The 14,620-nt window shown below is 42.7% G+C and overlaps 1 protein-coding gene and 1 long non-coding RNA gene across 2 annotated transcripts in view; one reads left to right on the forward strand and one right to left on the reverse strand.

The window, feature by feature from the left end:
* Positions 1 to 819: 819 nt before the first annotated feature.
* gemin8 (gem (nuclear organelle) associated protein 8) lies at positions 820 to 6,404 on the reverse strand. The gene is made up of 4 exons (XM_082165473.1): positions 6,271 to 6,404; positions 5,987 to 6,028; positions 5,167 to 5,557; positions 820 to 1,723 (listed from the first exon to the last, which is right to left on the reverse strand). The coding sequence occupies exons 2-4, from the start codon at positions 5,987 to 5,989 to the stop codon at positions 1,467 to 1,469; spliced, it is 651 nt and encodes a 216-aa protein (XP_082021599.1). The 5' UTR covers positions 5,990 to 6,028; positions 6,271 to 6,404; the 3' UTR covers positions 820 to 1,466.
* The window catches only part of LOC309495663, a 157,761-nt gene continuing 144,874 nt past the window's right edge, over positions 1,734 to 14,620 (forward strand). Inside the window, exon 1 of the long non-coding RNA XR_014204771.1 lies at positions 1,734 to 4,361. This is a non-coding gene — a long non-coding RNA (uncharacterized lncRNA). The remainder of the gene's footprint in view (positions 4,362 to 14,620) is intronic.

Here is a 14,620-nt window from a genome sequence, read left to right on the forward strand (position 1 = left end):
GAGAAAATGTCGACACTTTTGCAAACTACATATGGGAGTTCTTTTTTAAAAGCACTTTTCATTTTTAATAGCAAATTTGGAGTGTCACATATTTGTCATTAGCTTTTCTTTTCTTTCTTTTATTTGTTTGTTGTTGTTGACAATAATAAGAGACCAATTAGTTAGTTCTTGACCAGTGTTGGGTAAGTTACTAAAAAAAAATAAAAAAAAAATTAGTTACTAGCTAGTAATTACATCTTCAACTGAGTATTTAGATTACTGTACTAATTACTCTCTTTAAAAAGTATTGCATTACTTTACTCACTTACTCTACTTTTTCAAGGGAAAAGTAATTCAATTACATTACATTTTTACTTGGTAATGAATTACACCCAACACTGTTTTTGGATAAGTTATGAAGTTCTTCTTTAGGTTAAGGTCTTTACTAATGATTAGCATTAAGTGAAGTACAGTTAATGTAAGTTCTTGATCAAAATAATGAGCAAAACCTCAACCTCACTGAAAAAAGTAACATTTTAATTTATTGTTTTAATCGAATTTGGAAGGAACTTTTTTTTATTTTTTATTACTTGAACCACACAATCAGAGAGAATTTTTTTTATTTGTAGTCACACAATTAGAGAGGCTCCTCCCCCAAAATCTATTCAAAGGCAGTCACAGGAGACATCTAAAACAGCTTTCTGTTTTTATTTAATCTCCTGAGGTGGATCTTAAAAACAAGTGTAAATGGACAAAAGAGCTGTTGTTTTCTTTTCATTTGAAGAACTCCAATCCAAGAGTATCATCATTAAATACACCATACACACTGCCACACCCAAACGTGTAAATGCAATACATTTATTAATCAATCAATCAATCAAATCTCATTAAACAATGACATATTTGCATTAAAAAAGAGAATTCTGCATGTAAAAACTGCACCAGAGAACTAGCCAGCAAGCACTCTCTCAAGTGCTCATGTGAGATGCAAAAAGAAGAGACAGACAAAACACATTAACCAAAGACTGTGGGGGAGGCAATGACCTAGTTAGGGAGAAATGACTACATGAGAAGAACAAGACTGAAATCTAAGCAGTCTCCATCGTTTAGGTATATAAGAAACTTAAAATAATAATAATAATAATAAAAGAGTGTTGTCTGTGGATACCACTATAGACAAATGTACAGATACCTCAAAAGAAAGTGAGTGTAACTGAGGAGGATGATGCTTTATTAAAAGTCAGAGGCTTTTACGGTTCAAGTCTTCAATTGAATATTTATTAAATGTACTCTCGAAGTGCTATATCTGTCTGTAAGGACCTAACAAGTATTTGTGTTATAAATGAGAAAGGTCCTCAAAGATGCTGATTCGTTACAACACTTCAGTACTGTCAGTACAACAGAATCCAAACAGTCTCTGATCGGTTCAGAAAACAGGTTCATCATCCTGTAAAGTTGTGTTAGGCTATGATGGAGGTCTGATCATCTTACAAGTTTAGTGGTATAACAGGCCAGTACTTGGGCTGTTTTTTGTCACAGTTGCGATCAAAGGTGAGCTGCATGGCTGTTTCCATCCCCTGAATTTTGGCTGCATCTTTACCATACAGCTTCTTCATTTCTGTGGTCCTCCTCTCTCCCGGACGCTCTGAAGGAGGCAGGCTGCTGCGCCAGGAAACTCTGTGTAAGTCTTGGTCTGCCAGTACATAAGAGTCCTGCTGCTCTGCCTCCATCTGCTGTTGTTTCTCTACATAGCAGAGAAAGAAGAATTGTCATGACTACTGTAGGAACATCACTTAAGGCTTAACCCCTGACATTAATGAATGTTCAAGTAAATAAAAACTCCCCGAAAATCAAACACTAAAACTTATAAACAGGAATAATAATAATAATAATAATAATAATATAATAATAATAATAGGAAAAGCGGCAATTTTGGTTTCTAAATATCTCTTCAACTTTTATGATTTTGTGCTCAACAGCAAATAATTGTGGCTGGCGCAAACCATGCTTATTTTAAGAGAACCCTTATTTAAATGTAGTCTAGATTGTATCTTTATTTACTGTTTGTTGATCGTTTCTGAGAATGAGGGCGTCACAAAACATGTTGCAATCAGCCTAGGTGAGTTCATGTCAACAGGTCATTTTTGTTTTTAAGTGATTACCTCTATGTACTAAGTTTTAAAGTGCCCCTATTATGGATTTTTGAAAATGAACTTTCATGTAGTGTGTAACATATCTCTAATAAGTGAATGAAAACATACTGCAAAGTTTTAAATCTGAAATTGCACCGTATATAGTTATTGTCCTTCAAAAGTAAGAGTCGACTCTGAGTCAATTAAATGAATGGTTTTTCAAACGAGTCATAAGCCGTTTCATTGAGACGTCAAGACGAAACATTAGCATATTGCACGCCCACTTATTGCGCGCGGAGACACCAGGGAAAACTTGAACGCCCTCAAACCGTCAGCTGATTTCTGTGGATACTGGACAGCATCATGTTGAGGAGAAGCTGTGCTCTACAATGTGAAGGTAAAGCCAGTTTTTTTCACTGCCCAAGGACGAGCATGTGAAGAATCAGTGGTTAAAACTCATCTTTACCACGATACCACAGCAGTATAATCCTAAACTTTTGCTGTGTTCCCTTTATTTTACTGACAACGACTTCTCAAATCTCGGTGTTCAATGCAGGATTTGCAAACCGCTTGCTCTTGAAAGATGGTGTTCAAAATACTTTGTTTTGAGTTTTATATTGTGTAGGTCTCCTGCTTCTGGCTAACTCACATTATTACTGTCTAACTGAAATACTTCTGCTGATCAGTTGTGGACCATTATTACCTAAAACTGTATATATTAATGCAGATCGTCTGTCGTTCTCACTACTTTGAGGAAAGATTAAGCATGGAGCAAGATTTGTTTTACCCACGTTTGTTACATCATTCATTCACGCTAGAGCTCGGCTAATGTATGCACTGTTATTGATAGTTTCCACATGTTCACCGCAATAAATTAGAAAAATACTCTGTAAATAAATTAGTAGGCCTATAAGTAAAATAATCGGTTTGTTGATGGACATGCACTTGTTAATGCTGATGGTGAGGAATTACAGTTGCAACATCTCATAATGTACCTCAAACCGAGTAGTGTATCACTGAGAAACGTCCTGCTCGAGTCGTCCTTGCGATGGAGGTTCGGGTTGAATGAATTCTTCCAATGTTTCATCATTGGACTCACGCTCGCATTGATATGGTAAAATCAACGTCATTGTTCGTTACTGTGTTTAGTTTACAGTGTAGGAAGCCTCAGGACACGCAGAGCTGACCTAACCTGTTATGGTAATGGCCATACTGCGATGTCTGACCAATCAGAGCAGAGTAGCTCGTGGAAAGGAGGGATTTAAAGAGACTGATTCATCTGACGAGTCGTTTGAGAATCACTGAAAATGTGGTGATGTGCAAATGTTTTTTATGAGAAAATGAAACAGTTTTTTGACCTTTGATGCATGTAAACCTGTTGTAGGAGACTCCAAAACAACATTAGGAAACTTTAAAATAGCATAATAGTGGCACTTTAATTTACTTTAATAATTTAATAATGTACTTATTAGGTCCCCCTTTGAAGTTTGCAGGCATGTGGTCCCCAGCCTCATGCTTTAGAACAGTTTCAGACCTCATTGATAAGCTCATTCCTCAAAACACATGAATAAAATATTGTTATATCAATAAATAAGCACCAAAACTTCACCCACCAAAAATATATAGGTGAAAATGATTCTGATTGTATTACATTAAGGTAAAAATGTCCTGGAATTCAATTTAAGGGAGCTGACAGAATGCTGATGAGAAAATTGCTTCAGGATACTTTTTTTTTTTTTAATCCCTCTTTCTTTGCCATTCAAATACACTATGACTATACACAGTTGTTTTTTATTATTTGTATTTAGCATTTAGAATCACTGTCATATTCTGTTCAAACAAGCCAGTACTTTAAATATAAGATCACATACCATATCAGGTCAGTATTTAACAATGAATAATTCCACATTTTTTGCAATGAATCAGTAGGGTGCATCTCTCCTTTAAGCAGGCTTAATGTGTAAAACAGATGGCCAGTGTACAGAGACTGCATGGCAGTGGGGACATTCTGGGATAATGAGCCTGGCTCCTCTCAAGCTCTCATCCATCAGTTCCTCAGAATAATCTAAGCAAATTAAATTTGAGAAGAGAAGACTTTGGGTTGTCTGTATCTTCAGTCTGTTTTTCTAATATTTTTTGTACCTAACTCTGTCCTGATTCTCATTTCATATCAGTCTTGGTTTTTGTAATTATATTATTTCTCATTTTTGTTTGTTTGTTTGCTTGCTTGCTTGAATTATGAATTGCTCTGTCTTTCACAGTGCTTTATGTTTTATAACTGGTTGTAGTTATCAAACAACATCATTTTACGTTATATGACGATGCTGAGTGACCACCTCTGGCTATGCGGAGAAGTTACTGTTTTATTTATTATTCCATCTGTGGTATAACTCCTTATTTGTCACTCAGCTTATCCAATACAAATGTATACTATAACCTTCGCTCAAAATGTCCTGATATAGCTAATGTTCCTCAGGTCTGAACAGAGCATGAGAGATAAAGATTTTAAGCAACACTTCTGTTGCTTGGAACAATCTGCTAAATATTTTAAAGTTGTCCATGCTCCAGTCACTAAATGATTTTACGGTACTTTTAAAAATCTGTTTTATCCCCAGGTAAATTGTTGCTACCTTCTTGACCAGAGCTGCATTTCCCAAAAGCATCGTAAGCCTTAGTGGATCGTAGAATTATTGGCACCAATGGTCTCTACGATAAACTTAGCCCACAATGCTTTTGGTTGAGAAACGTAGGTAGCCCAGGTCGTCTTGTACAGGAATTTTTTTTTTTTTTTTCTCAATGAGTTTTCAACCTTGGTAAATAAAGGAAAAAGTATTTAAAATAACCTTGAGGCCCTGAAAGACGCCATATAAACAAATTATTATTATTATTATTATTAATAAAGTAGCTCAAAAGAGAGAACTCATATGATCGCCATGTTCCAGAATGAAGCAAAATAAAAATAAAATAAAGTTGAATCAGCACAAAACAGAAAAACTAGGCTAAATACATAGATCAGTTTTAATAAAAGTTTCCACATATGCTGTTAAACACTTACTGAGTTCCTGCTTGTGTCGCTCTGTCTGGGCAAAGTATTGTCGCAGCTCTTCTGAGATGTCCATGTTGCTGACGTCACACTCAATCTGGCTCTCATCTGAACTCTCCTCCATCTCACTGTCTGAAACGGTGGCCTCATTCTCCCTTTTTTCTTCTCTACCTGTCGTTCCGTCTCTGTGATTGTTCCTCCAGCTCTTATCTGCATGCCAATCTGAGTAGCGCTGCATGGTAGAGGGGCACATGGAATACAGTGCCTGGAAGTGGCCAACCTCCAAAGCTTTCCTGTATGCCTGCTTGTGCCTCTGCCGCCAGTTCATGGCCTGCTGGTAGTGCTGCCAATAACGGGCATAAAATGGATGGGCATACCACACCTCTACATCACCCTGACTGGCCTGTAACATAACAAATGCTGTTAATGTCTTATGAGTATAGAGTGCTTAGAATTATCACTCTGTGTTAAATTTAGAATATCATATTTATCAAATAATTATGGATGACATTTGGAAACATTTTACAATAAGGTCTTTTTTGGTAAAATTAGTTAATGCATTAACTAACTTGAACTAACAATAAACAATATATTTGTGCAGCATTTACCTTCGTGAATGTTAATTAAAAGTTCACGGTGCATTAACTAATATTAACAGATACAACTTTTCATAATGAGTTAGTAAATGCTGAGATTAACATTAAGATGAATAAATGCTGTACTATAAATATTGTTCATTGTTAGTTCATGTTAACTAATATAGTTAACTAATAACAAATGAAACCTTATAAAGTGCTAAGATACTAAATTGTAAGAGAAGTGTAAGACCTACCATTATGAAGAGGCGATTAGTAAATGGAATCTATTTATGTACCTGAAGGAGAGAAAGGTTTATTTCAATTACGAGTAAACATGCATGTGAGTTACTCATATACAGCAGTGGACAGGAAGATAATAATTTAGCGATAACACATGTAAAATTAAGTGAGTTAACGTTACTTAGTAATTTCGAAGAAAGGAGCAGGAGTACTCTTTAAACAACAACATGCGTACTATAACCAATAATTGAACGTATTATGTATTAAAACGACAGAATAGTTTAGCTATACTTCTCACCACTCATACCGTCCCAACATGAGCAAGAAAGGAAATGGCAGGCTGTCGCATAACAACCATAGACATTAGACAACTCGATTACGTCGACCACGTATCCAATTCTTCTTCTTTAATAGCGGTTGGCAGACCAACTTAAATTGTGCATTCCCGCCACCTACTGGAGAGGAGTGTGGAATAAGACAAATGAAAATTGAAGTGTCTTAAATTCTATTTGATCAGTCGGTTTCTTTTAAGAAAATAAATAATTCATGAAATATTCTTGATTGTTTTGGGCCATTTCCTAACAGAACCTGAAGTGACTAGTTATTTATTCCCAAAGATCTTAAAGCTTGAATTAGTTCACTTTTTTTTTCTTCTTTTTTTTTTTTTGCACCTGGTGGGTGTCTTTAAAAAAAAAAAATGTTTTAAACAGCAATAATATAATTATAAACAGTAGACAAGAGCCAGTAAAAGCAAGTACAGTGAAAAGCAAGTAAAAATAAATAAAATTAAAATTAAAATTGAGCCATGGGTAACATAATTTAAAATAAATTAAATTCAAGAGAGAGAGAGAGAGAGAGAGAGAGAGAGAGAGAGAGAGAGATGCCTTGAGTCCCTTTTTGTTTTCATTATAGAGAAGCATAAATATTATACTTTGTGCAAAAAGTAACAGATTTTAAAGCTTTGGCATTGTTGGAAGAAGAGATAGTACCCAAATAACATTTCAGGTCTTTGCAAAAAATAATGAAAATGTACACTTGTGTACAAAAAACTTGGCTAAAAAAATAAATAGATTTATAAGCAAATACTTGTCTTTTAGATTCTTGTCAAACTTATGAAATCCAAATAAGACATCCTTAAACACCAAAGAAAAATGGTCTAATAAAGAAGCACATACAAACAGCCAAAATTTCTTCCAAAAAGTAGCTACATGAACACAATCCCAAAAATGGTGAGGTACAGACTCGTCTTCCACTCCACAGAAGGAGCAGGATCCAACTCAGGAAAAAAACATTTTTTATATAAAGATTGACTGGGTAAAATCGATGTAACAACTTGAATGATACCTCTTAAACCTAATTAATGATTTTATATTTGTTGCATAGAGACCACACTTTCTTCCAAGGAATATCATTAAAACAATTACTCCAATAAGATATTACAGAAGGGAAAGTAATAATATCATTCTGAAAAAGTTGTCTAATCTTTCTATTCCTAAGAGAGGGGCTAGATAAAACAAACAAATCTTCCCTATTGCTGTCTCGCAAGGATGTATCCAAGAGGTAGAAGAGAGTAAAGAATCAGCTGAGTTTTTTAAAAGTGCAATATGGCATCCATCACTATGGTCAAGTCTCGTGGGGTGACAGGAATACAATATTTAGTTAAGAATTCAGAATAAGAAAACAAATGACCATTTGAATTTACAAGTTGGGAAACCAAAAGAATATTATTATTAAACCAATCTGAAAAGAAAAGTGTTTTATTTTTATATCGGATATCATGGTTATTCCAAATACAATACCTATGAGGACTAAAATTATGTTTGTAAATCAAGTGCCAGGCCAAAAGCACCTGCGTATATGGAAATTTGACAATTTGATGGGCAATTTAGAGATATTATAATACAGAAAGGGGAGACCACCAACTTTAGAAAAAATATAATTGGGAATAGCATTCCATATGGAATCAGAATCATTCAAGAACTGCCTCAACCAATTGATCTTAAACGGTATTGTTTAAAGAAGCAAAATCAAGAAAGTTTAAACCCCCATGTTCAAAGCTATTTATGACAACATATTTTTTGTGACAACAGATGTCTCTTGTGTTTCCATAAAAAAATCAAAAAGCATTCGATCAACCTCTACACAAACTGTCTTTTCCACATGCAAAGAAAGAGCAGGGTAGGTCAATCTAGAAACACCCTCCGCTTTGGCGAGGAGAGCCCTTCCTCGTAAAGACAAGTCTCTTTGGAGCCAGGAATTTAACTTTTTCTTAGCTTTAGTAATTACTGGATCAAAGTTTAATTTCCCTCTCTTTATAAATTGTAACACCCAAATAATTCACTTGAGACTTAACAGGAATATTGTGCAGGAATAGAGCAGAACAAGACTTTAAAGGGGTGGTTGAATATGATTTCACTTTTTTAACTTTAGTTAGTGTGTAATGTTGCTGTTTGAGCATAAACTACATCTCTAAAGTAACAAAGCTCAAAGTTCAAAGCAAAGGGAGATATTTTATTTTAAAGAAATTGCTTTTTAAGAACTACAACAAATGGCTGGTAGGGACTACAGGAGCTTCCTCCCGGACTAATGACATCACTAACCCTAAAATGTACATAAACCCCACCCCCGGGAATGTGATTTATAGATTATCAAGACAGAATATGCTAATCAATGACTAGACTAGAGGATAACTACACATAAGCTACATAAATTCACCAACTAACCATTCAGAACGGTTGTCTGCATGTTGTAACTTCTCCTTGAGTCTCTCCATCTTTCTGACTTTGGTTTGAACATAAAAAGGTTCAAAGTTTTAGAAATTTCCAGTGCATGTCTGTGTGAGGTAAAAGGACACAAGCTCTTGAAGCTCCGCCTTCTGTGTCGGGAGCAGCAGCTCATTTGCATTTAAAGGAACAGACAAAAACGGTGCGTTTTTGTTCACCCTCAAAAATGTACAACTTTAACATGCTATATAAAAATATCTGCGGGATATATTTAGCTATTTTGAGCTAAAAACTTCACATACACACTCTGGGGACATCAAAGACTTATTTTACATCTTGTGAAAAGGGTGTATTATACCACCCCTTTAAGGGAAGGAGTTCACATTTATCTAAATTCAAAGATAGACCAGAAGCGTTTGAGAACACTTTAATAAGATCGAGCGCAATAGGGATCTGCAAGTCGTTTTTTAAGAAGAGTGTGGTATCATCAGCTAATTGAGTTATAATAATGTGTTTATCTGCTATATTAACCCCTTGTAATTGACTATTCAACCGGGAAGTAGTAAGGAGATGAGCAGCAATCAAGAACAAATAAGGCAATACCGGGCAACCCTGGCGGCTAGCGCACCCCTCTAAACACATTAAACCTTGGAGAAGTGCCAGTTCTCTTACGAGAGGTTCTCTCGTATTGCGTAAGTTAGCTTACGCTACGGGAAAGTCATCTTTTCTCGAGATCTGAAGCCAAAAAATTATCCTTAATTTTTATAATTTTGTCAACGCAGTGCAGCAGCACGCAGACCTAGGGCAGGCTTACTAGCGTGCCCATTGGCTGCCCTGCGGCAACTGCAGCAGCCTATCGCTGAGCCTTAGACGTGACGTCACGTCCAATGAGCGCGCTTGGCGCGCCTCATGCGTCACAGCCCGCGAAAGAGGGGGTGTGGCTTAGCGTATACAAGCGAGGCTCAGAGGCTGCTTCACTGATTTCTGTCTCTTCAGCGACGCTCTCCGCATCGCTGGACTCTGAGGAAGGCCGTTGAAACAAGCGACCAGCACGCCGAGGATATCAGCCTGAGGAAGCCGGCCGTCTTCGCCGCCTTCAGCCTTCCCTGCCTGCTCCGCTATCCGGCGGATTATATCCTTCTTTGCTCTGTGTTGTGTGTGTTTGTGTGTTCGCCCCGCGACACACTGCATCTAAAAGAGCGCGAGGCGTTGTTGCAAATGCCTCGCTCCCCCTGTGGCTCGTGCAGAGCCCCGCTCAGCGACAGTGACCGCCATGTGATCTGCGCTCTCTGCCTGGGCCTCGACCACGCAGCCCTCGCCCTTACTTCGGGCGGCTGCGAACTCTCCGAGGAGATGCCGATGTCGACCCTGCGGGCTCGACTCGCCTTGTTGGACCCTCCTCCTGCCTCCGGACCCGGATGCAGTAGCTGAGCGCTCGCCGGAGCCCCTCCCGCGAGCCTCGCTATCTCCTTCTCCCCCCCCACCTCCCGACGCGCAGCGGCCGGCTTTCGCCCGCACTGCCGTCGCCTCAGGGGATGAAGCAGACAACGCTGCTATCATAGACAGCTGCTTAACCCCCTCTGTCAAGCCGCGCAAACGGCGCCGCTCACAAGGGATGTCAGAAACGGACGGTCTCGGGCTATAGCTTCCTTTACGTTACAAGAAAGCTACCCCGCGTCTCGGTCGCGCGCGTCACTCACCTCCATTTCCCCAGTCCCCTCCTAAGCTCAGGCGACTAGAAATATCAATATTGCAGTAAACGAGCCTGTTTTTAATATACGCACGCCTGCAAAGCTACCCCCCGTCACTGGCGAAAGGAGAGAAGAGTGTTTAGCCCCATCCAGGTCGGACTAACCTCCATTCTCACAGATTTCTCAGTCCCCTCCTAAGCTCAGGCGACTGGAAATACATATATTGCAGTAAACGAGCCTGTTTTTTATACACGCACGCCTGCAAACAAACGCTGACGCAAAACATAATGACGCTCGCTACTTCCCGCGCTCTCCCTCTCTGTTCGAGCCGCGCAAACAGGCGCCGCTCACAAGGGATGTCAGAAGTGGACGGTCACGGGCTAGCTTCCTTTACGTTATAAGAAAGCTACCCCGCGTCTCGGTCGCGCGCGTCACTCACCTCCATTTCTTACACATTTCTCAGTCCCCTCCTAAGCTCAGGCGACTAGAAATATCAATATTGCAGTAAACGAGCCTGTTTTTAATATACGCACGCCTGCAAACAAACGATGTCACAGCACATGATGACATCTTCCCGCTCTCTCTCCCTTTGTTCGAGCCGCGCAACTGCGCCGTTCTCAAGGGATATCAGAGCGTACGTCACGAGCGACGGTCTGTCATATGCTCGCGCTAACTGAAAGCTTATGTGTGCCCCTGTGGCTCAGTGGCAAAACATTAGGCTTTTGACATTTTTTTTTCTGTTTGCTTCTCCGAGCTCGCGGCCAGCTTTCTTACATACAGAAAGCGAACCCGCATCTCGCACCCTCCCGCTCACAAGGATGGTGCTTGAGTATTTATGAGCCATCAAAGCGCCCAGCTCTGTCAGTCCCCTTACAAGAGGCTACTGCAGCAGTTTACATCGCAGCCAACGAGCCAGTAACACAACTCGCTCGCCTGCACACAAACGCCGTTTTTAAGGCGGCCCAGATAAATCTCATAAAGAGTATAAATTCGGGTTGTCCGGCTCACGCCGAAGGTGTCATAAGTGTAGAAAATGTGCCCACACCCTCGTGCTCACTGCTACACACAAACACGGTTCCCCTGGTAACGCGCTCAGAGTGCACTCTCATAAAGCGGGCACGCGCCGCTCGAGTGATAAGCGTAGAGAATGTGTCCACGACTCTGTGCCCACACCTACCCACTGCCCGCTCTGCCACACAGTTACCCCGGGTTGCAGACCCTCTAAAGCGCTCAAACACTGGCCGTGTGACAAATGTAAGCCCTGTCTTCTCTGATACAAGTTCCCCATCTCGCGCAGTGCGGCGATCTGAACCCAGAGACCATTCGACCCCTAGCTATGCGTGCGGAAGCATGGGAAGCTATCCAGGGCATGTCAGAATGGGTGCTGAACACTATAGAACACGGCTAAGACCTATTTTAGATCTGAGACATTTGAACAAAGCCTCATGAGACGGCCGGTCGAAATTATCACAACCAGACAATTCCTCGCGCAAATTCGCCCAGGACGCGTACTTTCAGATCCAGATAACACCCCGTCACAGGCCATTCTTGAGATTCGCCTTCGACGGTCGGGTATATCAATACACAGTCCTGCCGTTCGGCCTGTCTTTGGCACCCCGTACATTTACGAAGTGCATGGACACGGCTCTCGCTCCCCTCAGAAGACGGGGAATGCGTATACTGAACTATCTGGACGACTGGCTTATTCTGGCGCAGTCAGAGACAGAGCTTGTGTCTCACAGAACAGTGCTTCTCAGCCACTTGGAAAACCTGGGTCTCTCGGTTAACTGGACCAAGAGCTCATTATCGCCCCGCCAGTCAATCTCCTTCTTGGGATAGAACTGGACTCGGTGGCTATGACGGCCAGATTATCGGAGCAGCGCGCGCGCCGCATCCGTCATCTCGCCGCATCCTTCCAGGTGCGCAGCCAGGCTCCGCTGAGGACATTCCAGCGAATCCTGGGGCATATGGCCTCAGCTGCAGCAGTGCTTCAGCTGGGCTTACTGCGCATGCGCCCGCTTCAACGCTGGCTGAAAGTGCACGTGCCTCACCGAGCCTGGGCGGCCGGCGACTCGCGAGTCAGGGTGAATCAAGGCTGCATTTCAGCCCTACAGCCCTGGCTGGCAGCCGAATGGTATCGCACGGGAGTGACGATGGGAGCGATCTCGCACCGGAAGGTTGTCTCGACAGTCGCTTCCAACCAAGGTTGGGGAGCGCTCTTCGAAGGCAGACCGGTCTATGGCCGCTGGTCAGACCAGGAGAATCTCCTTCACATAAACTGTCTAGAGATGCTCGCGGTCGAGAAAGCGCTCAGACACTTCCTCCCAGTCCTCCAAGGTCACCATGTTCTAGTCAGCACGGACAATACATCAGTAGTGGCCTACGTGAACCGCCAGGGCGGCGTCAGATCCAAAATGCTCTGCACCCTGGCGGAACGCCTCCTCGTGTGGGCTCAGCACTCACTGCGCTCGCTGAGAGCCGCGCATGTGCCTGGGCACCTGAACGAGGGTCCCGACAGACTGTCCAGGGACAATGTTCCCCCTGGGGAGTGGTCCTTGCATCCCCAAACAGTCCAGTCACTGTGGCGCCGTTTCGGCAAAGCGAAAGTCGACCTCTTTGCGTCAAAAGACAACGCTCACTGCCCAAAGTTCTTTACGAAGAACGAGGACGCGCTGGCCCAGACCTGGCCCAGTGGCCCACTATATGCCTTCCCGCCAGTCTCTCTGTTGCCACAAGTCATCAGGAGAACCAGGGAAGCGCGCCACACGGTGCTCCTCATAGGAGCTAATACAGCTGGCAGACACAGTCCCCTGGCCGATTCCGGCGAGAAGAGACCTTCTCTCTCAAGCCCACGGCTCGATCTGGCATCCCCATGCAGAGCGCTGGTCTCTGCATGCATGGAGACTCAACGGATACCCGTTGACCTGCCAGAAGGGGTTGTGAACACGATCACCCAGTCTAGAGCCCCCTCTACGAGGCGGCTCTACACGTCTAAATGGTCTGTGTTTAAAAGTGGTGCACTGCCAAGGGGCTGGATCCACAAGCATGTGGGGTATCGCAGGTATTGGTTTTCCTTCAAGAGCTGCTGGACACGGGCAGGTCCCCTTCCACGCTCAAAGTCTATGTTGCGGCCATCTCAGCTTTTGCCGGTTCGGCGCTGGGCCGCGCATTAGGAAGGAACGAGTTCGTCACCCGCTTCCTTAGGGGAGCCAGGAGGATGAACCCCCCGCGACCCCCCTCGGTTCCTATGTGGGATCTTTCGCTGGTCCTAGAGGCCCTGAAAGCGCATCCCTTTGAACCCATAGAAACTGTGGATATGAAATACCTCACGCTCAAAACCGTTTTTCTGATAGCTCTGTCTTCAGTCAAACGTGTGGGAGACCTTCACGTGTTATCCGTTAACGCCGTGTGCCTCGAGTTCGGACCTAATTGCTCGAAAGTTATTCTTAAACCGAGGCATGGTTACGTCCCCAAAATATTGGGCACTCCCTTCAGAGCACAGGTCATTTCTCTCTCAGCCCTGCCACCTTCCGGCAGCGAGGTCGATGGTAATCTCCTCTGCCCGGTCAGAGCGCTGAGAAATTACGTCACACGCTCCGCCGCTATCAGGCGCTCGGAGCAGCTTTTCGTTTCGTTTGGTGGGCGCACCAAGGTCTCGCCGCCTCGAAACACAGCCTGTCCAGATGGATAGTGGACGCTACCGCAGCTACTTATGCGTCTAAAAACCTGCAGTGCCCTCTGGGCATCAGGGCTCACTCCACCAGAGGCATGGCCTCTTCGTGGGCTTGGTCCAGCGGAATTTCCATTCATGACATTTGTACGGCGGCGGGCTGGGCCTCCCCCTCGACATTTGTTAGGTTTTACAACCTGGAAGTTCCTGCCTTGCAGGCGAAAGTTTTATCAGTCTAAGTCACACGTAGGCCGGCCCACTGTCTGTGTGCGGGCTACTGCGGTTGATTTAGCTCTCCTGGTTGAGCTGCATTATACAAGGGTTTATCAGCTCAGACCAGCCGTGCCGCTCTGAGCGCCCTAGTGTGTGCTTATGTACTGCGCTAGCCATTCTATTGGCCGCCCGGTTCCCACTCATCGTGTTCCCCGGACTTCCCCTGGGACTCATTTAGTGGATGCTGGGCGCGCACGGCGTTGACAAGGGAGTTCCCGTAGCGTAAGCTAACTTACGCAATACGAGAGAACCTCTCGTAAGAGAACGTAATCGGTTACTAACGTAACCTCG

This window comes from Leuciscus leuciscus (assembly GCF_965113295.1).
Source record: "Leuciscus leuciscus genome assembly, chromosome: 3".
NCBI classification, from domain to species: Eukaryota; Metazoa; Chordata; class Actinopteri; order Cypriniformes; family Leuciscidae; genus Leuciscus; species Leuciscus leuciscus.

Excerpts from the sequence above, each read along its gene's own strand:
- gemin8 (XM_082165473.1), bottom strand. Across the intron at positions 1,724-5,166 it reads GCGACACAAGCAGGAACTCA|AGAAACAACAGCAGATGGAG; the intron begins GTAAGTGTTTAA and ends TCTGCTATGTAG.